The 24544-nt window shown below is 50.2% G+C and overlaps 1 protein-coding gene across 1 annotated transcript in view; it reads left to right on the top strand.

Moving 5' to 3' along the window:
- Positions 1–24057, top strand: part of Alx4 (ALX homeobox 4) — a 36063-nt gene extending 12006 nt beyond the window's left edge. The window contains exons 2-4 of the mRNA XM_038331583.1: positions 14341–14651; positions 21890–22018; positions 23728–24057. Of these exons, the coding sequence (XP_038187511.1) occupies positions 14341–14651; positions 21890–22018; positions 23728–24057 (770 nt within the window). The remainder of the gene's footprint in view (positions 1–14340; positions 14652–21889; positions 22019–23727) is intronic.
- The last annotated feature ends 487 nt before the right edge of the window (positions 24058–24544 follow it).

Here is a 24544-nt window from a genome sequence, read left to right as displayed (position 1 = left end):
CTCTTGACAAACCTGGAGTTCCCCAGTTCCGGCTAGTCTAACTAGCTAGCCTGCCTGGGAAATCTGCTATCACCAACTGTTGTCCTGCCTACCCAGCTTTTGCATGGATGGGTTCTGGGGACCAGAACTTGGGTCCTTACGCCTGTGAAGCAAGGGCTTTAACCAACTAACCGCCTCTCTTGTGAGATTTCTTTGAAGGCAAGTATCAGACAGTCTTTTCTAGACCTCAGACAATTAAATGGTGGCTTTGCAGTGGATTTAGCTGAGACTTCCTCTTTCCCATCCAAGAGAGAAAAGGTCTTCCCCACAGGGCCTGTTTGCCAGTGATTCTTTGCCATAGGACAACCACACTTGAGAAAGAAGCTGGGCACAAGAGAGAGAAGCAGTCTCTTTCTAGACTAATATGATTCCTCCAAAGGCTGGAAAGTCAGCTCCACCAGAGCCTGGCACCACTTCCACAGGTGTTTAAAGACAGACGCAGGGCAGGAAGAGGCCATAGAGACTGGTAAGATATCTTTCTTGCCATATATGTGTGTGTGTGTGTGTGTGTGTGTGTGTGTGTGTGTGTGTGTGTGTAATGAAAAAGTGGACTTCAATGCCCGGCTTTTTGGACAGTTTCAATCATTCCAGAAATTTACAGTGGTCACAAATGTTTCACCTGCGAGAGGACTCGCTATACAGATATGAAATGAGCTCTGATTGGAGAGGACCCTGACAGCCACATTGCACAAAGGTTTATGATCCATACATATCCAGGCAATTGGAATGGGAGAAGCTCAGAGAAGAGAAGGCACGGGGAAGGACTGGGAGGTGTGGGTCCTTCTTGCAGCTGTGTGCACTCTATAGATAGGCACACAACTGTTGCTCTCCCAAAGATGCCATTGGAGGCCAAGTGGAGGGCTAGCTTGGGAGCCTCTCTAGTCCCTCCTTTGCCTCTGGTGGGGACAGTCAGCATCTCTAGTACGGGGAGGCTAGCTAGGCAGAGCCCCAAGCTGGCCTCTTCAGCACATGACAGCCTTGGCATCCTGGTACATAGATCAATGTTGACCTGGCAATCCACTTTGTCACCTAGGTCAGGTGACTTGTCTACCACCCTGTGCCTCCCTGAGACATTAGTCACCATGTTTTCTATTCCCGCCACTGGGAACTTTTCCAGGTTTTTAAGGTAGTCCAAAAGTGCTAGGTGAATGAGTGGGTAGATGGGGGAACAGAGGAAGGCAGAACTGTGGATAAACCTGGGCTGGTCCCATTCCTGACCCTTCTCATTCCTTCATATTGCACAGCACTTAAACTTCCCATCTTGCCGCAGTGTCCCTGAGGGGCATCAGGATGCGGGCTTTCTTTTGTTGCAAGAGGAAACACAGCATCTGGGTTACCAAGTTACTGACATTTGGGACATACTCAAGGCCACTCCATTTAGAGGCAGTGAGCAGACAGATCACAAGGTTAGAAGTGGGAAAACATGGGTTCGAGTTCCGGCTTTCACTGTACCCAGCTGGCACACAGGGCTTGGGTTTTGAGCGGAGCCTGTATTGGCAGGTTCTGAGAAACTTACAGGAGAGCAGCTTATAGGCTAGACAGAGTCTTTGTGGGCCTTTTAGTCCCCAGCTCAAAGATCTCCTGACTTTTTTATCCGGAAGCGGCCGGCCCTCCTTTGTGTGGACCTGGTGGTCAAGCAGGACACAATGCTCACCTACCTAGAGACCCTCGTGACAATGAGATGGCACTTGTTTCATGTCTGTGCTTTCCATCAGGCTGTGGCCATGTGTGTGTGTGTGTGTGTGTGTGTGTGTGTGTGTGTGTGTGTGTACGTGGAGGTCAGAAATCTTGCTTTTTGAGACAAGATCTCTCAGTGGGTCATGTACTCACTGATTTGGCTGGACAACCAAAGGGCTCAGGTATCCACCTTTTATTTATTTCTTTTGTGTGTGTATGTGTGTATTTATTTATTTTGTGTGTATTTGAGTTATTTATTTATTTTGTGTGTATTGTGTGTGTATATGCATGTGGGCACTTGTGCCATAGCATATGTGTGGCAGTCAGAACGATTTATGGGAGCTGTTTTTCTCTCCTCTCACTGTATAGGCTCAGAGGATTGAACTCAGGTCACTAGACTTGGCAGCAATTGCCTGTGCCTACTAAGCCATCTTGCCAGTCCAGAAAATGGAAGCCCCGCTAGATTCAGAATCTTCTTCCAGTTCTCAGCTCCAATAGCAGCATACCTTTTGCTCACAAACTGCTGTAGCCTACAGGCACAGAAGTCACTGATGAGGGAACTGCAGTTTTTATTGGGAGCCTCTGAAAGACTGGTTCAATGGGCTCTCAAAGAGCTGGGCGAGGTATGTGTGCTCTGGAAGTGGCATCAGCCTTGGGCTCTGCTGAGGAAGTGGGGACCAGGCGTTGGAGGCCGAGGATACTGTGGCATTGGAGGCTGAAGCTCACTGCACACTCCCCAGGCCCCGTGCTAAGCAGTATAGAATGCCTTCTGTGATGACATCCTGGAGAAGGCCAGCTTCCTACTGGCCACCATATATCATTTCTTGATAAAGGCTTTCCATTTTGATAAAGGTTCAGACATAGGGAAAAGCTGCCAAGTGTCCTGGGGAATCCCAGATGCCATTCTGCTGATATAAGTTTACACTCGGGGTCCCTGACCGTCAATGACACTGGTCCATGCACAGGGCCCAGTCAGTTTTGAACAGTTTTTACTTACCCTCTTTGGCCTCATTTCTGAAGTTGTGGAATGGGTCATTTTTACATGGTGTCTGCAAAGAGGGAGTAAATAGCAGGTAGCCGAGGGAGCCTGAGGACGATGTAGAGCACACAGCATATTTCCTATTTTCTGGGATGCTCTGTGTTAATTCCTTTTCCCCCTTGACTCTGAGAAACCCACTCCACCCTCTACACCAGGAAAGAGCCTTCCCCCATGGAAAGGAGAGCCCAGAGAATGTCTGTGTGAGGCGGGGCTGTGTCACCTGTCTCTGTTAAAGGGAACCCTCAGGAGGAGTTCACAGGCCCGGGGTGACAGGTGACAGCTCTGAGCTGTGAGGAAGCCATCAGCCAGACGCAGCTGTGTATTGAGGACAGCTGGCACAAGAGAGTCAGATGTTTGCTGCATACCTACTGTGTGCCAGCACAGCTGGGGTCCAAGGGATGCTCAGGGTTTGCAGAGAGGGAGGCAGTCACAGGGGAAAGTCCAGGCTTCAGACTGTCGTCGAGATACTGGTGATCCTCTCCAGGTCTCTATCGGGTACCTCATTTTGCCCATGGAGAGTCTGAGAATGTGAAATGAGCTATGAGGTATATAGGGAGGCGCGAGCTCTTCCAGGAAGTGCTGGGACTTGCCTTGCCCATCCCCGTGCCCCTAGTAAAGATGGCACCTTGGCAGGTGAATAGTAAGACTGAATACCTGTTGAACTGGTAGATCCTCCCACCACTTTAAGGAGTGGGGGCCCCAATCTGCTTGCCTTGGGCCCAGAAACACTTTATTGGAACTACAGTGCCTCTTAGTGGAAAGTGTGTGAAACTGCAGCCTTGGTATGGGCCTCTGGGAGTTGGACGTCGAATATTGACACAGAACCAGCCCTGAGGGCTAGCAGTTGCCTGGAGACCGCTCCCAAGTGCTGGTTACCCACAGGACTTGGACCTCCACAGTGCCTTTTTGCCCTTCTGGTGGCATAGATTCACAGAGAGTTGTAGAACTGAAGAAACAATAATTGTTAGCCCAGAGGTTTGTTCGAAGCCCAAGAAGCAACAGTGCCACCTTTGGCCCTTCATGCCTGCTTTAAGGCTGGTTTCTCTGAGTTCCTTCTAGAAAGGTATCTTCTACCCCCTTGGGGCAACCATCCCACACAGGGAATGGAAGCCCTGCCCCTGCAGGGGACCCGGAGCTAACACAGCAGGAAGGAGCTCCGGGGTTCTATGCACACACTGCACACTCATGGCACTCATTTAAGGGGTGTATCCTGAGCACACCTATTGGCTTAGATTCTGTTCTATATAACTAACTGTCAAGTGTTTAAGATTTTAGGGGTATATCCTGAGCACACCTATTGGCTTAGATTCTGTTCTGTATAACTATCAAGTGTTTAAGAGCTCAGTCCAACCTTGGGATCAGAGAAGGAGAGTGACCTTTGGCGGAGCCTGGGAAGCCCAACAGAAGCAGCATAGAAAACAGATTTCTCTAAGTAGCAATCAGAGCTATAAATGAAGCCGAGGTCTTGTTTTTATCCGACACCATAGAAATGATTTTAAAATGTCCCATATTGGCCCTGAAGGGGGAGGACACAGCCGGTGGCTGAGGACACAGGCCCACTTCTGGAAGGCAGTTTAACTGTGTTTTCCAGAGGCCTGGAGACATCTATGACAGGATCGTGATGTCCTTATTCTTGGAGCTGCTTTAAGGTAATCACTGTGAATGAAAAGAGACTGAAATTCCAGACGCCATCTCAACCGTGCCACCATCTCTCCCAGGCAGAGCCGTGGCTAGCAGCAGAGGGCATCTTCTGTGTGACAGGGTGGGGACCCTGTGCAGTAGAAGAGACACAGGACAGGCAGGGTGAGGCCGGAAAGGCTCTTACAGAATGGTGTGCTCATGTGCACAGGAGTTAAAGGCCCCTCCTTTTGGCTTTTGACTTGACTGGTTTTTAAACATTCTATAGAGAAACCAGGATACAAAATAAGGACAAAAATCCACAAATGTCACAGAGAAAGACAGAGATGTGCAGTAGACAGCAGTGTTCAGATAGGTGCTGGACAGGAGGGTGACTGCAGAGGCAGGAAGCCCAAGGAATATGGGGGAGGGAGTGGTCATGTGGGGAGCTGGGCAGGTGAAAGTCTGTGAAGCAAGAGGGGGTGAGCTAGCTCACAGATCCCTAAAAGCCATTGTGAGGTTGGCCAGTTTAACAGAATGAGAAGAAAATATGATGCCTTGTCACATTCAAATGTCAAATGCAGAAGGAATCATTCTGTGGATTTCTCATCAATAGCTGGCGTGTTTCTCTGTTAAGTTTTTTAAAACAGGGTGTCTCTATATATCCCTGACTATCTTGGAACTCACTGTGTAGACCAGGCTGGTCTAGAACTCAGAAATCTATCTTTCTCTGCCTCCCAAGTGCTGGAATTAAAAGTGTGTGCCACCACCTCCCAGCTTCTGGTGTTTTTAATAGTGTGTGTGTTTGTATATGTGTGCTTGTGTGTGCTGGTGCACATTCATGTGGAAAACAGAAGTTGTTATCAAGTGAGTGTGTTCTTTGATTGTTCTCTACCTTATTTCTTGAGACAGCATTTCTCATTGAACCTGGAGGTCACTCATTGTCTAGGCTGGCTGGCCAGTGAGCCCCAGAGATCCTCCTGCCTCTGCCTTCCCAGAGCTGGGATTACAGGTCTGTGCTATTGCCCCTGTTTTTATGTGGGTGCTGGGGATCAAACTCAGGTCCTCCTGCTTGCATAGTAAGCACCTTCCTAGCTGAGTCATCTCCCCAGGCCCCGGTGTTCACTGTTGATATAGACGTACTGTTTAAAGGAACATTGTGTCCTGTATTTGACATCTGAATGAGGCTCCTGGGAGCTAGAGGGATCCTCTCTTGGGTTGTGGCATGATGGGTGCCTGTGTCTTAGACACCCTCTGGCTGTATTCAAGGATTATAAGGCTGTAGGCCAAGAGTCTCCTGAGATCTATTGGACTTGAGCGCTGGGCATCATTTAGTTACCGGAGGCGTCGGCCTGGAGCCAGTTCATCAGGACCCAGCTGAAAAGACAGTTCCATCCCCACATGACAGGGGCGGTTCTCTGAAGCTGCTCTCTCCCACCCACTCCAGTCAGGCTTCTCACTTCCCATCTGTCCACAGCAGTGTCAGCTCCTGTCAGAAAGGCTTTACTGGGAATTCCAGTCTCTGCCTCAGATAAGAGTTCTACCTGAGCCCACGGAACAAATACAGTGGTACTTCAAGCCAGACAGAACGAAACAGACCAACCAAGATGAAAAAGTCCGCACTCTTAAATTCTTGCTTCTGGGATGCTTTAGTGTTTTCTAACGGTAGCCACTCCATGCCGGCCCCACTTTTGGTCTACCCGGAGCTTCCTAGTGATACGCATCTTTCCACCTGCCAAAGCCCTGTTCTGAAACAGGTTTCGATCATTCATAAATACTCATGAATATCAGGTGTTCACTGCACAACTAATTTGTCCCCAGTGCAATAGTAAGCATTGGGTGGGAGGGGTGAAGAAAGATCCCTGCTTTCTGAGGGGGAGGGAGACAAGAGGAAGAAAGGAAAAATGAACAAACAGATAAATGCACAATACTTCATGCTGAATGCCAACAAATAGGCCATGCAGAATGCATAGCATCCACATGTAGGAAGGATACCCTTCATGCTGGCTGTTCTGACCAACCTCGGCTTGCTTCCGTACAGAAGACAATAGCCTGATGGACTTTGTCTGTTGTTTCTTCCTTATGTTTGATGTCATTCTTTATTTTCTCTTTAGTTACACTTTTCACACCATAAAAATAACAGAGTGTGGAATAAAGTTTGGTATAAATTTTAATGCATCCACACAGTTTTATGCACCCATTGCCCCATCGCAAGGCATAATAATATAGTTCTAGGGGAGTCTTTCATGCCAATGAGATCTTTTTGTCAACAACAACCCCTCTCCACACGTGGACAGCCCACTCTCTGCCCTCTGACCTCCATTTCTCCCCTTTCCAATCTCATAGCTAACTGAATGAAGTCACACAACATTCGCTTTCTCAAGATGGTTATTTTACACACTGTAGTGTGCTTCTGAGACTCCCCTATACTGTGTCAGGGGTTCATTTCATCCCTGAATGTCAGTCCACTACATATTCCCCAACTTGCTTTTCATTCACCTCCTAACGGTCTTGTGTCATTCCATGTCCTGTGACGGTGACAGAGTGTTTGTGACAATCAGTTTAAAAGAAAAAGGGTTCTGCTGTTTTGGAGTTTCTAACCCAACACCTTTCCAGCACTTTTATTTATCTCTTGTCAAAGAGAGATTTATGGCCGGGAGGTGGTGGCTCACACTTTTAACCCCAGCACTCAGGAGGCAGAGGCAGGCGGATCTCTGTGAGTTCAAGTCCAGCCTGGTCTACAAAGAGAGTTCCAGGACAGCCAGGACTGTTACATAGAGAAACCCTGTCTCAAAAAACCGTGAAGGAGAGGTGGATTTGCTTGCCAGAGATGAGCATCGTTCTACGTGCTAAAGTGTAATTCTATAGTATGAATCCGTACCACAGCTAGTTGTGTTGCTTTGGGTCTGTGATGATGTTCGTCATGGCAGGAGCATGACGCAGAAGAAGCTGCAAGCAGAAAGGGAGAGGAGGGAGACACTAGTGTCCCATAATCCTTTCCAAGGATTATCCCCAGCATCTAAGACCCACCCACACATTCTACAATCCCAGCTCCTGAAACTTCTGTCACCGTCCAGCACTGTCAAGATGAGGACCAAGCCTCTGACACACACAAGCCTTTGGGGACAGTCAGAGCCAAGCACAGCACCAGTGCTTGCTCTCTGGTTTGGGACTCTGCCCCTGACAAATGAATCTTCATGTCTTTAGGGCATTTGCTGAGCCGAGGGCTTTCCAGGGCCAGGGCTGAATGTGGGTTTCATCACATAAGAAACTGCTGACGCAGTCACAGTCACTGTGACCAGCGCCACTGGTGTGAGGCGTCCTGGGATCTCACCCCGCTCTTCATATGTGCTCAGCAGTAGTGGTGGTGGTGGCCTGCCTGTCCCCAGGTTTATTGGCTGCCCATGTGTCTTCTTTGTTGAGCTGCCTGTTCAAATAAACCGCTATTTTTAAAAAAGCACTACTATGAACTAAACTCCACACCCACTACAGATTTCATTATTTCCCCCTAGTGCCCACATCCTAGGAAACTCAGACTACTTAGATTGCCTGTCCCCCTCCACCTCCTGTGGTCTGTGCTTCTCATTCCTTGCTAGGGTTCTCAGGCTGGAGAGTGCTCAGAATGGGTGCCTTGTCCCCAGCCAGCCTGAGCACTCTGGTACACTCTCCTCTCTGGGCTCACAGCCTCTGGAGTGGTACTCAGAAGTCTTCTCTGTGCTTTTACTGACACGTCACCTGGGTCCTTCTTCCTCTTTGCCATTATTTTATCAAGCTGCCTGCTAAACTAAAGACCTCTGGGCAGAGCCCAGGGGCAGATGAGGTGGGGTGAGGATTTCTACAATCAATGGCTAACCTTTAGCCTCTGCCCCAGCCCCCCAGGACTGTTTGGACAGCGGTGGGTTTAGTCAGTGCCCTTTAAATAGCATGAAAGGGCCCCATGCTGGCCTGTTTTGTTTAAGGAGATTACATCGGTGCTGTGCACTCCGCCACAGGGTGTGTGGGGCCAGCTTACCCAGGAACAGAGCGAGCGGCATGTCCCCCACAAAGCAGATGTTTGGAGGGAAAATAGATGTAATCAAAACCATAGAGGATAAAATTACTCAGACCCTGTAGCCATATACTCCATATGCACCGCCTATGCCCAGCCACACACGTGCACACATTCTACCCAGGTCCACACTCACCTATCCGTCCTGACACACAACTATACACACGTCTGCACACTCACAAACCTCCCTCCAGGCAAGTGGGAACATGTCCCCCACACCATCCCAGCTGTAGGCTGGTGCCCATACCCTGAGGCTCACATCTTCTAACCCAGACAGATGCACAAAGAGGCTCCCAATGTGCTCCAAAAACAATCACAGTAAAAAAGAAGAAAACACACACACAGACACACATACACACATCTTTAGAAGTTTCTCAAGAGTTTTGGATGACCCTAGATGGGAGTGGGTAGAGGCTAAGGGAACAAAGGTGGATTTCCCACTTTCTTGTTTCACAAACTGAAACCCAATGGCCAACACCAAGTGAGATCAGTTTGGGACAGCTGGTTCCCAGAAGAGGTCTGTGGCCCACCAGGAAGCTCTTGCTTCTGGCTCCCCACCTGTCAAAACGGTCCATGGGAATGGTGCTGGTATCAGATTGCTCAAGAGCCTTTGACACCACTGAGGGAAGGCCTTTCGGGATCAGGCATTACTTTGGACATCCACTTCTGGTCACTCCTTATCTCCCTTTTATGGGTAGCCTGCGTCTGGTTATTGGACATGGTGGCACAGAGCTTTAATTTCAGCACCCTGGAGGCAAATACAGGTGGATCTCTGTGAGTTGGAGGCTAGCTTGATCTACATCGTGCATTCCAGGTCATTGGGGGACAGGTGGATGGACGGAGGAAGCCTTAGGTATGGATGACCCTGGACCCTACTCACTGCCTTGACCCCGGGACACACCTACAAAAAGCTCCTTCCCTTCTTTGGAAAGGCAGATATCCAGTCAGTGTGTCCCCAACAGCTGGGGAAAAGGCAGCCCTGCTGGTGGTGACCTGTATTCAAGCTGGGCTCTGTTGCTGCTCAGCCTACTCCAGTACTGGGGCCACAGGGCAGTGAAGGACCTTGGCAGCTGGGCAAACTGGCACCCCCAGAGGCCACTTCTCTTGTGCAATGTGGCACTCTGAGGCAGAGGCAGCTACTATCTGCTAAGTTGTGGGTGATGGTTTATATCAGCAGTTCTCAACCTGTGGGTTGTGACCTCTTTGGTGGGGGGGCAGGATAGAACAACCCTTTCACGGGTCACATATCAGATACCCTGCATATCAGATATTTACATTATAAGTCATAATAAGCAAAATTATAGTTATGAAGTGGCAACAAAAGTAATTTTATAGTTGAGAGTCACTACAACAGGAGACATTTATATTAAAGGGTCACAGCATCAGGAAAGTTGGGAACCACTGGTTTAGATGCTAGCCCCTCCCTTCTGGTCCTGCTTATTTCCCCCTTTCTGCTTACTGTGTGGAGAGGAACATCCCTTAAGGTCCCTCTTGGCTTTTCTTCTACCTACTTTCCCTCAGTCACCTCCAGTCACGTGAGACCTCAGTCTTGAAAGTAGCATGCTTTTGCTCAATTCTTCAGGTACCTGATTCATGCCTGGTCCCGTCACCTGCTCAACAGCGACTCACATATGCAGTGGGGCCATGGCACAAGGCATGCCAAGTGGCTGGATGGAGAAGGAGCACCGGGGTGTCTCTTGGCCAGGCCTCATCTTTTCTTCCACAGCCTGTTCTGGCATATCTGGGCTCTTCCTCCCTATGCTATGAGGCCCCTCCCTAGGGAGTCAGACACTAAGCTTCATTCACAGCTAGTTAGCAAACCCCAGGTTGTGAGAGCTGAGTGGGGGATAGAGGGCTGGCTCTGGCTGCAGGGCTTCCTGGGAAAGTACCTGCAGGCCACCTGAAAGAAGATTTTCAGAGCAGGTGGTCAGAGGCAAGGGTTGCGGGGACAGTGGCCTCCATTAGTCAGGAGTAATCAGACTCACACTGTGGAGGCACGGATTTTTAGACCCATCTCATTGAGGAGGATAGCCAGGATGAGCTAGATTCTGAATGTTAGGCCTTATCCAGGCCACTTTCCTAGCTGGTCCCTCTGGATCATTTGACTGGCTTCACACAGGGCCACAAGTGTTTCCCTCCTCATCCCTAGACCCCGGCTAATCCACTGCAAACCACAGGGGGCACAGTAGTGGGAGTCTGTAGCCATCAAGCTAGACAGATGGCTTACCTCAGACAGAGGAGGAGCCGTGTCCCATGGTCCCGGGGCTGGGTTGAGGAAAGGCCCTGGGAAGATGGACCAGGAACAATGAATCAGATCCCAAAAGGACAATCATGGGCTGGCTAAGGGCAAATGGCCTGGCTTCTGGGGCCACAGGTAGAGTGAGCTTATAGGCAGGTGGTGGGAGTCTGCTACCTTGGGTATCCAGGGTATCAGGCTTGTCATTCTGAGAAGGTAGGCATGGCTACAGAATTTGGGAGAGTTTTCCTTTATTGTCTAGAGTAGGGACCCAGGTTCAGCATTTAAAGCAAGAAAATTAGTGATCAAAAGAGGCTAGTTGACTCGGGTGTCATTTTTACCTGCCGGGAGAGGGAAAATCAGTTTTCTCTAATGGAGTGAAACTGGGTACAACCACCACTTGAGGGCAGGCCTCATGTTCAGGAGTAGTTGAGAATGGACTCCATAGTGGTGTGTGTGTGTGTGTGTGTGTGTGTGTGTGTGTGTGTGTGTGTTTGTGTGTGTGTGTGGTGTGGTTTGGTTACAGTTTAGTGGTTTTTTTCCCTTTTTTTCCTTTTTGAGTGGTGTTTTGTTTTCTTGGTTGTATTGAGTTTTTGTTTTTTGAGAAAGAGCATAAAGTTAGGTGGGTAGGGATCGGTAGCAGATCTTGAAGGGCTTGGGGGAGTGGAAGAATAGGATCAAAATATATTTAAAATTAAAAATGGTTTTCAATAACAATAAAAAAGAAAAGATTGGGGGGTTCAAAAGATGATTTAGTGGTTAGTGGTTAAGGGTACTTGTTGCTTTTACAGAGGACCTGGGTTCAATTCTCAGCACACACATGATGATTCTCAACCTTCCATAACTCCCAGGCACTCATAGGATACACATTCATATAAAATAAACATTAAAAAATTGGCATTGAGGATTGGAGAGATGGCTTGGTTGGTACAGTGCCTGCCATACCTGCATGAGGTTAGAGACCAAGAATATGCTGGGATGTGTGCTTGTAATCCCAGCACTGAAGAGGCAAACACGGGCAGACCCCTGGAGCTCAGTCTCCTGCCAGCCTAGTGGAACAGCAAGCTCCAGACCAGAGAAGCGCCCTGTATTCAAGAACTTGGTAGATGACTCCTGAGACCAGCATCTGAAGCTGTGGTCTAGCCTTCATGTGCTTATGCGCGCGCACACACACACACACACACACACACACACACACACACACACACACACCAAAGCGGACAGAACTAGGGACCAGAGCGAGCACGTCCCTCTGGGACAGGGGTCTCAGTGCACGCCTTGCTGTTTCCCCACCCCTCACTCACTTGATCCAGTGGGTGTCTGGATGTGGCTAGGGGTAGATCAGATGATTGGGCACTGCCATATCTTACGGCTAGGCCAAGAACTAACTCCATGCTGAGGGGCCCTTGAATTGCACCTTAGTCCCCTGTCCTCAAGGGCAGGATTCCTGAGCACTGAGAGGCTTTGGATTTCTTCTCCTTGGAAACAGGTCCCATACCCATGCTTAGACAGTAGGGTAGTCCCCGGAGCAGGAAGCTGTGTTCTATGGATAATTAAGGAGTATTCTTTTTTTCTTTCCAGCCTGTTTTTCCTTCGTCTAAATGAGAAGTTGGGCTGGTCCTTCCAACCCTGGTTTCTATGTAGCTGCCCTCAACTGGCCCCCTTTCCCATGGGGGTGATCCCAGCTCCAGGCTGGATGCCTGGAGACACTACCAGGTTCCATGGGGCCAGGATAGGGGCCAGGATAAGCCTGGGGAGCAGGGCTAGGCCAGCAGGGGTGGTGGCCTTCTTCCTTGGCCTGGCTGCCAGGAAGTTGCACAAGAGGAATGTTTATTTTTGGTGAGCTGGGTGGGATTTCTTTCCAAAAAAAGAAAGAAAGAAAGAAAGAAAGAAAGAAAGAAAGAAAGAAAGAAAGAAAGAAAGAAAGAAAGAAGAGAGAAAGACCCAAAACATAAAACTTATTTGTCTGCCAGGAAGATAAATATCTTTGCTGGAAGCCCTTGGCCCAGCTGCCAGCTGCAACTCACACAGTGCTGTCGCCGAAGCTGTGGCCCACTGTGTGAGCTGGGCTCGCTTGGCTGTCATCTGCGATGCCTCTGGTGGGCCAGCCGCGTCTGTTGCGTTACGCTATGAGTGGCCCCTCTCAGGAGCTGCTTTCAGGCCTACTCCCCTCTCCTTCCTCTCTTCAGTGCCACAGAGCTGGAGGAAGACCGACAGAGGCAGACTGGTCCTCTCACCTTCCTTCATGCTCACAGGGAGGCTGGTAAACCTGAAATGTCAGACCCCCATCCCCAGTCTGGATGGCATCAGGAGATCAAGGATAGAAGCATCATTGTGACCTAAAAGGCAAATTGCATAATCTGTTTCCAGAAGAAGAATGGATGGTGCTTGGGGCAAATGGACAGAACTTGACTGTACTTAAGGATTTTCTACAATCTGCCTCCACGTTTCATTTAACTGTTGAATCTGTCTCCTTCTCTCAGAGTCTCAGATGAGAAATATGGCAAAAAGGGAGGGGGGGTGCTCTGCACATCTGGAGACTTGATCCCAGCCTATGGTGCTTTTATACATATGTCTGAACCCCAGGGACTTTTTCCATGGAGGCTTTGTCCTGGGTCATCCTCCGCTAAGGCTAGCAGGCCCTGTAAGTCTGCAAGGCCAGACCAGAGGCTATTGCCTCTCCGTTTCTCACAACCCATAAGGAATATCCTGTGGGTATCTTCATTCACCCCCAAGTTACAGAAGGGAAACTAAGCCACAGAGGGGTTCATTAGGAACATGGAGCCATAGAGCCAGAGGTGTGGCAGACGCACCCTGGTGCCTGGCCCTAGAGCACAGGCTCGGAGCCCTCTGCAGCAGTGAGGCAAGACTGTCTGCCCAGATGGACCGACAACTCCCACCCTCCTAGCCTGGTCTCCACTCTTGGCCTGCATGGTTTGACTGGGTTCCTTGTAGCTCTGAACTTCCAGGAATCTATCGTGGGGTCCCCATTCTGTCAGCAAGTAGCAGTAAGGGCCTAGGCTGTGAGCCGTGTTTATGACAATTCCTTGTGGCCCCAAAGAGGGGATCCTTAGAGGTGAGGGCCTGAACAGCTGTGGTAGACAGTGGCAGCTGTGGCTAGTGAAAGGGACCCCAGCAAGAGCATCCATGCCTCAGTGAAACCCATCTGCTCAAAGCCTCTCTGTGGGCAGTGAGACCAGTGTTACCGGTGGAGTGGAAGGTGAGGGAGACCCTCTCAACACTAAACTCTTGAGACAGTCTCCAAGGCTCCTCTACTGAACTCCATGGGGACCACACCATGTGCCTCAGTGCTGGTCTTTCTCTCTCCCACCAAGTCCAGTGTGGTTGAACGAGTTTTATCCTCTCTCAGTATTGTGTTAGCTAGTCATTGGGTCCATTGGTTGTAGGGGAGGAGTCTCACATGCACAGAGTAAGGAGAAAGTCCCAAAGGTCAGGCAGGAAAACCCAGTGCAAGTGGTGCCAGAAGGGACCCACTTAAGGATGATGCCACAGAGGGTGAGAGAAGGGGTGGACTTGCCCAAAGTCACCCAGTGTGTTGCTGAAAAGCTAGGATATGAAATATGACTCTCTTGAGCTGGTACTCAGTGTGCCTCTGCAAGGGGAAAGTGTTCTCCACTCTCCCTGGCTGTATTCAAGCATCTAACCTTTCTTTCTCTTCCTCAGCCAAAGAGAGCAACCTGGGTGAGCCAGAGTTGCCCCCTGACTCTGAACCTGTGGGCATGGACAACAGCTACCTCAATGTGAAGGAGACAGGGGCCAAGGGGCCCCAGGACCGGGCAAGTGCTGACATCCCAAGCCCCCTGGAAAAGACCGACTCTGAGAGCAACAAAGGCAAGAAGCGGCGGAACCGCACCACCTTCACCAGCTACCAGCTGGAGGAGCTGGAGAAAGTCTTCCAGAAGACACACTACCCAGATGTGTATGCGCGTGAGCAGCTGGCCATGAGGACGGATCTCACTGAGGCCCGTGTGCAGGTCAGCCAGAGTGACAGGCAGGGACCCATGGGGCCTCCCAGCCTTGGGCTCCAGATGCAACTGGGAGCTATTGATTACTGTGGGCTATGCCAGGTTTTCCTTACCCCGGGAGGGCCTGCCAGGCCAATAGAGGATCTAGCAACCCCATGCCCCCTTCCCCGGTCATAGCAGATCTGCTCAGCCACTATATTCAGCTCTTTAGGGTAAGGTCAAAAGAGGGAGGCTCTGTGGAGGAAGGAGAAGGTTGCTACCTGTGAGCTCATCCTTAATTGAAGGACAAGATGGTGCCTCTTGTCTCTTCTGGAAGGCCTATTTCTCTGAATGGAGATGAACAAGGCACAGACATTCACAGGCCCATAGCAGAAGCAGAGATTAATACAGCCCCATCTTTCAGGACCCAATCAACATGCCTCCTCTAAGGAGACTCTTGGCAATCATGGCCAATACAATGCCTACCATCACCACTACCCAAACCCAATTCAACCCAACTCAGCTAAGTACGCCTAACGCAGCCCAGTACAACCAACTCAGTGTAGCGCAAGCCACCATACACAGACCATTTCAACTCCAAGACCATACAACTCAGTACAATGTGGCCCAGTCACTGCACAGCACAATCCAGTGCAGAGGAGCACAGAATAGTACAACCTTTCTCAAAACAGTACATCTCACTACACAAATTCCATTCAACTCAGCTTAATATGACTGCCCAGAACAATCCGATTCAACATGGTGCGACTCAGCACACACAGTTTAACCCAGTAACCCAACCCAACAACACACTACAGCCCAATAAAAACCAACATAACAACATAACACTGATGGAGGACTCCCATTGGCTAATAAAGAAACTGCCTGGCCCATTTGATTGGCCAGCCTTTAGGTGGGCGGAGTAGACAGAACAGGAAGAAGGAAGTGAGGTAGATGGCTCAGTCAGATGCCACACCTCTCCTAAGTGAGACAGACTGCCATGCCTCTGCTCAGAAAGAGAGACGCGATGAAGCTCCAGCCCAAGATGGACGTACGCTAGAATCTACCTGGTAAGGCACCACTTTGTGGTGCTACACAGTTTATTAGATATGGGTTAGACAAGATGTGAGTAAGAGGCTGAAAATAATGGGCCAGGCAGTATTTAAAAGAATACAATTTGTGTGTTGTTATTTTGGGGCATAAGCTAGTCAGGAGGCTGAAAGCAGGGTGGCGGGAAGCCAGCCCACAGCTCCACACTACATAACACAGCCCAGGACAACCAACTCAACACAGCACAACTCACCACACACTTACCAGTTAAACTCAGTACAACTCAACCCAGTGCAACACAACGCAGCACAGTAAACACAACGCGGCACTTCATGTACAGCTCAGCTCAACCCAATGCAACATAACCCACCCAACCCAACACAACCCAGAATAACCCAATTCAACACAATGTAACTCACAATACACAGCTTAGTGCAACCTCATATAACCCAACCCAACACAAAGCATCACACCCAACCCTATCCAATTCAATATTACTCAGCCAACCCAATACAACCCAACTCAGCACATACAGCTTGGTTCAACCCAGTTCAACACAACAAAATTGAACCCAATGCAACACGGTACCAGACAAGTCAGCTCAGTTCACTAAATACAGCCCAAATGAACTCAGTAGAGCTCAGAGTGCCCACTCAGCACTGATCAACCCAGCTTGACTCTGCTAAACACACACAATACCACGCAGCCCTTTATATAACTCCACCCAACTCAATGTAACCAAAGCAGATCACTTTCTTCTGCGTGTCCTGCTTTCTCTTCTGGGTAGACTTAATTAGGACTGGTCACATTATTCTCTTGCCCCTGAACTGAGAGCTCCTTGGTCATCCACGTGTGTTGCTTTTCAGATGGGTCTCATGTCACTCAGACTGGCCTTTACTATGTAACCACAGCCAGCCTTGAATTACTGGCCACCTTGTCTTGCCTTTCATGCCCTGGGATTATAGATTCAGGCCACAGCTATTTCACTTCTGTGTCCCCACCAATTAGAGAATGGATGCCGAGCAGCATGTAAGTATGTGCAGCTTTGCACAAACCAGTGGCCCTGCTTTGCCCAGAGGTGTGCCTCTCTGCAGGAAATCATAGCAAAGAAAGTAAAAACCCAATATGCCAAAGCACGTATGATCAAGGCCACACACTAGCATTCAAATTGCAGTTTAATATGACATCAACTCCACAGTCAGGTTCCTTTTCCACTCAAGGGCATGGCAAGAATGGAGCATGAGAGTTCCTATCTATCAGGCAGGTTTTTAATTTTAACATATATTTTAATGTGTGTGTGTTGTGTTATATGTGTGTGTGTTCATGTGTGTTTGGAAGTGGGGGAATATGCATGTACAAGTATATTGTGTGTGTTATGTGTGCATGTTCATGTGTGCTTACAAGTAGGGAAGACGTGTGTGTGTGTGTGTGTGTGTGTGTGTGTGTGTGTATGTGTGTGTGTGTATCTAGAGGTCGACATTAGTATCTTCCTCAATTGCTCCTGATCTCATTTTTTAGAAAACATCTTTTTTTTTCCTCTGCACTCTGAGCTTGCTGATTTGGCGATACTAGGTAACCACTGAATCCCCGTCTGCTCCACTTGTCGGTGCTGGAGGATATGGGTGCACACCTCCATACCTGACTCTTTTAAGTAAGGTCTAGGGATCTGAACTCAGGTCCTCTTGCCACCATGGCAGGTATTTTACAGACTGAACCATCTCAGCAGTCCCAAAAGAGTATTTCTTCTTCGTGGGCATAGCACTGTGGTCTGGGCCCTGGAGAATCGGAACAAAGAGTCCTGGGCAGACTCGTGGACAGTGTTGCTTTTATTCTTCTCATGGTTCTGAGGCATCAGTTGATGCCCATCAGCTTCACCAAGTCCCGTTTAACACACCGAGGTAAATGCCATTTAACCTGGGTACATAGAAAATGCAAAATGGTTACCAGGAAACCTGCAGCCCCTTAGACACTGTAGCTGCTGGGGCGTGCTGTAGTCTTGTGGTTTGTTGAAGAACTGCAGAAGAGCCTGGTTTTGCTGACATGCTATGCCATGGGGCCTTCTCGTGCCCCGGGAGACCTCACCTACCTGAGATTTGAGCTCACAGAGGAGTCCGATTCCAGCCCAGGACTGGGGGCAGGGAAGGAGGGGTAGAGAAAGGAGTAACCGGTTGCAAGGCTACAGTGCCAGTAGGTAGCATGTTGGCATGGGGTAAACATGTTTGCTTTCTACTTGTATGTGTGTAACTGTGTGCATATGAGCACCACATACATGCACACTGCTCAAATGAATTCGAGTATGCAGAACAGAGTTCAGGAACATCAGCAGGAAACAGAGACTGACACAGAGCAAGTGTTTCTGGGTCACTGCTGTCCACCTAGGACACTGCCTGGTGGACATACACAGACACACACAAGCCTTCTTCCAAAACGGTGAGAGCACAGAAACAGTGCCAAAAAGTGAGGTGACTGTGTTAAAACAAGCAAGCAAACAAACAAAACCCCCGCCAGGATGAAGTTCATTATTGTCAAATTCAGCTTTGAACTTCCTGTCAGCCAAGGTAGAAAGGGAAACCTTAATTTATTGTCTATCAAATTATTGCAGATATACAAATACATTACAGATATATACAAATATACAGATATATACAAATATACAGATATATTACACATTATTATCATTATCAAACGTATTCCTATCAAACAAGAAGGTTATAGAATTACAGATGTGGGAAGTGACTGCCCAGAGTTAACAACAATGCAGAACAGCACTGAGCCTGGAATCTAGGACTCCCCAGCTCTAGGCCAGTGCTCTTCGTATTTAGCTCGCTGTTCCTGGCACATGCCAGACTGTTTGTCTTTTCTCTGTACAAAAGCAGCAGGGTGGGTGGGATCTCCATGTGCGTCAAACCTCTGGGTTGAGCTGAGCCTGGCAGTGCCCTGGGGGTGGGGATGAGTAATGCGGGGTGTACTAGAACTGCAGTTTTGCCTGTCTCTGTGGAGTTTGCTCAGGACACGCACTCTGCTGGTGGCAAACCAGGTGCCTGGTGTGCAGTGATGGCAGGAACAAGGAGGGGGCCATGAGGGGGTCCCAAGATGGTCCTTCATGGGAAGCAGCCTGGGGTCTGGCCCTGCTCCAGGGGGCTTCAGGGCCTCTCTCTGCTGTCTGGGATTCCAATCTCCACAGCTGGTGTCTGAAGACAATGAGACTGAGGCCTCCCCGCCCTGGGCCACCCCGCCCTGGCCCCAGATGGGCTGCGGTTAGAGATGCCTCCTCCAAGACAGTTGGTTCCTTGAATGGCCTGGTCCTCGGGAGAGGCCTGTGCTGAGTGGGCCAGGTCCGGGTGGCCCAGGAACGGGGTGGTCCTGGACGCGACATGCAGAATGGAAGCGCAGTGGGGACCTCAGTGAGCTCTCCTCCTGGGGGCTGTAGAGACAAGCCTGCGGTTGCACAGCCCTGAGGCACAGAGGCACAGCTGGGGGTCAGAGATGGGAGAACACACCAAGTCTCTGCACAGAGATGTGGATCGGAGCACAGAGGGACCACCAGGTACCGTGCGACCTCCTGGAGGATGTGAGGACATTGAAGGTCAGCCAGGCTAATAGCCTAAGCTGACTGGGGGACAGGAAAGGCAGGGACAAAAGCTCAGGCCTCAGGAACATGGAAAGGATAGGGACAAAAGACCACCCTGAGAAGGAGGTCCCAGGCAGGCCAGCTCCCACTGATCTGAGTTTCTCCACTCTGCGCCTACCTTCTATCTCCATCAAATAAATCTTACCACGACCTTTTTCTACTTCTTCTCCCAAACAATGTTCTTGACTGCCCCTTACCAGATAATGGGGCTTCCCACCTCCCTCAAGCACTGTATCCCATCCTTCACCCCACTCCTTCCTTCAAATCCAGGTCCCTTTGCCAGACACGGGCTTTAGCTCTCCCTGGGTCCTTGGTTTCCCAGCCCTCAGTGACATCACCCACCTCTATATCCCCACCACAAAAAGGACCTGAAACCCACAGACACAGCAGCAGCTTCTCTTGCCTGCGCCCCACTCCCAAAGATAGAAAGGAGCAGAGCTGTGTGTTTTGGTGCCTCTAGTGCCCCCCTCCCCAGAAAAACCTGGGAGGCTGAGGATGGAGCGGAAGGCTGAACTCAGTCTGCAGGAAATTAAACATGAAATAAAAACAACCTCCTCTGATTGATTCCTCTGTCCAGCCCCCTGCCCCACTGATAAGGGGGATCCCATTTCACCACGCAGAAGAACCCCCCACATGCTCCTTTCTCCTAGTGGGCATCCTGGATCCCAGAGTATAAGTACTCCTCCGCCAGGCTCAGGAGCAGGGACCGATACTCTGAGCCTCAGAGAAGGCTGTTCTCCAGGGAGGTCACAGGAAGGATGCTCTGAGTGTGTATATGTATGTGCACATATGTGAGTGCACACACATGGCCAGATAGTTGTGCTTGCGTGTAAATGTGTGTATATGTCAGATTAGGAATGGGGAAGTGAGCTGGAGAGGAAGGGTGCCCTTCTTCCCTACCCAGCACTAATGAGATATACATCCTGAGGATTTTTACCACCTTTCTTCAGCAACAGAATGAGGTCAGGTGCAACCTGAGTGCTCTAGAAACTTTATGCTGTGTGTTCCCATCTGCTATCCCCACAAGGCACCACCTCTATGAGGATATCAGCCTAGACCTTAGTTTAATCCCATCCTGAAGATGTGGAAATTGAGGCTCTGGACAGTGCAGGCAAAGATACTCTAGGAGCCTCACAGGTCATATCTGCTGTGGAAGGTCAGTCCCTCTGCCATAGTTCTGAGGAGTCTGGGTGCTCACAGGCAGGTGAGGAGGCTACTCTGGTCTTCATCCCAGCACCATTGACTAGGGAAGCTTCTGCCCTGCCAGTCAGTATTGTCTTTCCTGTGGTCTGGGCCCAAAGTGAGCAGCCTGGGTGCAAACCACCATGGTTCAGACCTGTCCAGCCATTTGTCATTGCAATAGGACACTGTCATTGGCAAACTTCATGATCAAGAACCACACAATTGAGTTACAAAATCAATATATCTTTTAAAGTGTTTCAAGCAAGTTTACACTTCTGTGCTAGGCTGCATTCATAGCTGTCTTGTGAGGGCATAGACTGAGCACGCATTGCTGAGGTGTGCCTGTGTTCATCTGAATCTAGAGCCCATTGGAAGGTGCAGAATAAACTGCTGGTATCATCCTCTGAGGAGCAACTGGTCTACCTTCTTCCCACAGCTTCCTCTCTCACGCTCTCTGGGCTCCCTCCACTCTGTTCATAACCAGTTAAGGATCTTAAGAGTAGCAGTCTGCCCCTTGCCCTTGTCTTCGTGTCTTGGGTGATTTTCAGACACCCTACCATAGTCTCCACACTTCCTCTGATTCAGCAACCTCTCTCCTGGCTGAGTACTTGGTCAAGCTAAAGGCCCAGCACCTATGCCTCAGAGAGGGGTACCATCTGGCCAGCATCAGTCAACCTGTGTAAGATTTCCAACAGTCACCCCTACCGACACCTTCCTAGAGGCGGCCCCCGAGCTGGTGTGTGCAGCCCTCCAGGATCTAGCTCCCGATTTCACACATCTTTTCCTGACTGCTGTCGCTCCAAAAGGCCTCACCCACTAACCCTCAAGGGAAGTTCTGAGCAGACTGTTTCTCTCCGATGGATGCAGGGGCGTGTGTACTCTGGATTTGCATCTATAGGCAGGTCTATAAGGACCTCAGTCCTGTGCGAGATTGGCTAAGGGAAGAAATTTCTAGAAAGGTCTTCATAGCTTGATGGGATTCTTCCTGGGGTCTGTAACCCTCAGCAGATAATACACAGCACTAGGAAGACAGATAACCAATGGTTTGTGCTCATTCTTCTAATTTATGTGTGTATGTGTGTGCGTGCATGTGCTTGTGTATGTGTGTGTGTGTGTGTGTGTGTGTGTGTGTGTGTATGTCTGTGTGTACATGCAACATTTGCCTGTTCTGGAATCTGAAGCTTAAGCAGTTAGGCCCCAAATCACACTTATAGCCAATGCAGTGTAGGCAGCTTTCCTAAATCTGACAAGTTTGCATGGTTAGTTGTTATACCAAAGATTGAAAGGTGGAGGTTGACTCTTTCTCTGTGCTCCTAACATACACAACAGGCTGGTGGAGTTAGGGAGCAATGTTCGCTGCCTGAGAGCAAGGCCTGAGACCTGTGACCTCCGCTTTGTCCTGTAGGTTTGGTTCCAGAACCGAAGGGCCAAGTGGCGGAAGAGGGAGCGCTTTGGGCAGATGCAGCAGGTCCGGACCCACTTCTCCACGGCCTACGAGCTGCCCCTCCTCACTCGAGCTGAGAACTATGCCCAGGTAAGTCCTCTTGCCCATCTGTCTCCTGTGACCCCAGTCAGCACTGCTGGTGCAGGGAGGAGGAGAGTTAGGCTCAGAGCTCAGCTCTCTGTCCCTGGCGGTGGGAGACCTAGAATGTTGGGGCAGTGTTTTTCTCTGCTGTGGTGAACATCTGGCAGATGGAGACCAGGTGTTTCCAGAGTGCTGGCTGTCACCTGAGGAAGGGAGCGCTGCGTCTCGAGGGCCGTGGCCAGGTTGGAATGCACATGGAAGTCTGGGCCCAAGACAAAGCTTCCTCAGTCTTAGGCTTGCTCTGTTCGTTTGTCTCCAACCCTCTGAGCCCAGCTTCTCTTCTTATAAATGGGACGATATAAGCGTCCGTTTCAGCTCTTCTACCACACTGTCATAAGGTCTAGAGTCATGGTTTATGGGATTGGCATTCGGGCATCTGCCTGCTGTCTCCCCTCCTTTCTCCAGCAACTTCCTGTCTGTCCATCAACCAGAACGAGGAGGGACGTGAGTGATGGGTAGATGTCCTCCCAACTGAGTGCACCCCGACACCTCTCTCATGACCTCCCTCTGCTCCTGTGTCCCCCTCCCCTTCTTCCTGGTGGCACTCTGCCTCCTGTTCTAAGTCTTGAGACTCTCCAGCAGCCAATGGCACCACTGCTCCCCAGTGTGTCTGGGTGTGGTGCTGCCCAGGATTTGAGCGTCAGAGGGCAACCCTAGAGGTGAGGCTGAGGAACGTGAGCACTTCAGCTTCACCTTTGGTCACATTCTGTAATACCTTCCTCTCCCTCTCCCTCTGTCCTCCTAGAGCCAACCTCTTAACTCGCTCTCTTTGCCCTTGACAACTGCCATCTGAGCTGGGAGCTAGAGGGAGGAAACAGTAAGAGACCCTGCCTGTCTCTCCCACCTGCCCCACAGACTGCAGGTCCTAGACCATTTCCAAGAGGGTGTGGTGGTCATGTTGTCCCCTCTCTGGGGCATGCTGAGGCCAGAAACATGAACAGCCTGCAGGCAGTTCTTGGGACCGAGAGGACTAAGTTCATGAGGGCCTTGAGGACCCACTGCCCACCTGGCACTTTCAAAGGCCTCCTTGAGTTCTTCCCAAACTCTTGGGGTGGGCAGGCTGGAGAAGCCTGTCTGAAATTATGGAAAACCTGGAGTTCAGAGAGCATAGTCCTCTCTTCAAAGGGGGACCTCTGTACCCCAGATTTACTTCCTCAAAGATGCTTAGAAGGCAGAGGAAGGTGAGGCCAGAAGTGGGTGGTGGGAATAGACCAGGAGTGACAGTCATTTCAGTGGAAGAGAGGTGTGGGGGCTGGGTCACCTTTTCACTGCTGGGCTAGTTGGCAAGGCTCAAGGCACTGACCTAGGTCTATGGGAGCATTCAGATGCCTGTTCCCCACATTGATCCCCACATCACCCGAACCTGCAAGTCCTATGTCCCCAACAAGATGCTCTCAGGTTGATCCAGAGTAATGCTTTTACTGGTCCTCAAGGGAAACTGGAAATGTAATCCTTGCTAGTAAATGTTGAGTATAGATCTACTCTGGGAATCGAAATCCTAAAGCATAAATTCGCCTCCAAACTCACTGGGCATCCTTAATGTTAGACAACCAAGAATGGTTTCTTTGTAATGATGGTCAAGTGAAGAGAGTGAGAGCCCCTTCTGTACCACTGCCCTCCTAGCTGGCTTGTGACATCTCTCCTTTCACTGTCCCCAGATTCAGAACCCATCCTGGATTGGCAACAATGGCGCTGCCTCACCAGTGCCGGCCTGTGTGGTCCCCTGTGACCCAGTGCCTGCCTGCATGTCTCCTCATGCTCACCCTCCTGGCTCTGGGGCCAGCAGCGTCTCCGACTTCTTGAGTGTCTCTGGGGCTGGCAGTCACTTGGGCCAGACACATATGGGCAGCCTGTTTGGAGCAACTGGCCTCAGTCCGAGCCTCAATGGCTACGAGATGAACGGCGAGCCAGACCGCAAGACCTCGAGCATTGCTGCACTGCGCATGAAGGCCAAGGAGCACAGCGCAGCCATATCTTGGGCCACATGACAGAGCCCCTCCTGCCAGTTCTGATGCCGTGCTTCTCCCTGGGGCCTTGGCCACATCCCTGCCTTCCAGGCCCCGAGCTTCCCACTTGACTCTCCTCTTAGGAACCTGGCCTGGCCCAGGGGCCTGGCCCTCAGCACTTTCAGCCACCCCAAGTCTGAGGCCCTAGGGACTACTGGGAAGGAGGGGGCGGTAGGCCCTTACCCCTCCCTGGAACTGAGGCTGCAACCCTGCTCCCTGCCAAAGGTAGTGGAGAAAGCCAGGTGGCTCTGTGAGTAGTTTTGCATCATGTAAGCTGAGGCCCTGTCTCTCTTTGTGTTCCTTCACCCTTCCATTTGACTTGAGTCAAAGTTAGGCTTCCCTCCAGACCTAACAGCTTCAACAGTCCAGCCCCATCTAACCGTCCTTTCTTCTGTGTGGTACCCTGGTCACTGGGTCTATGGCTGTGTGCCTTAAGTAACAAGCTGCTTTGCAGAGTCAGCTCCTGACC

This window comes from Arvicola amphibius, chromosome 5 (assembly GCF_903992535.2).
Source record: "Arvicola amphibius chromosome 5, mArvAmp1.2, whole genome shotgun sequence".
NCBI classification, from domain to species: Eukaryota; Metazoa; Chordata; class Mammalia; order Rodentia; family Cricetidae; genus Arvicola; species Arvicola amphibius.
Note: the sequence above shows the minus strand (reverse complement) of the source record. Positions and strands in the feature narration are given on the sequence as shown.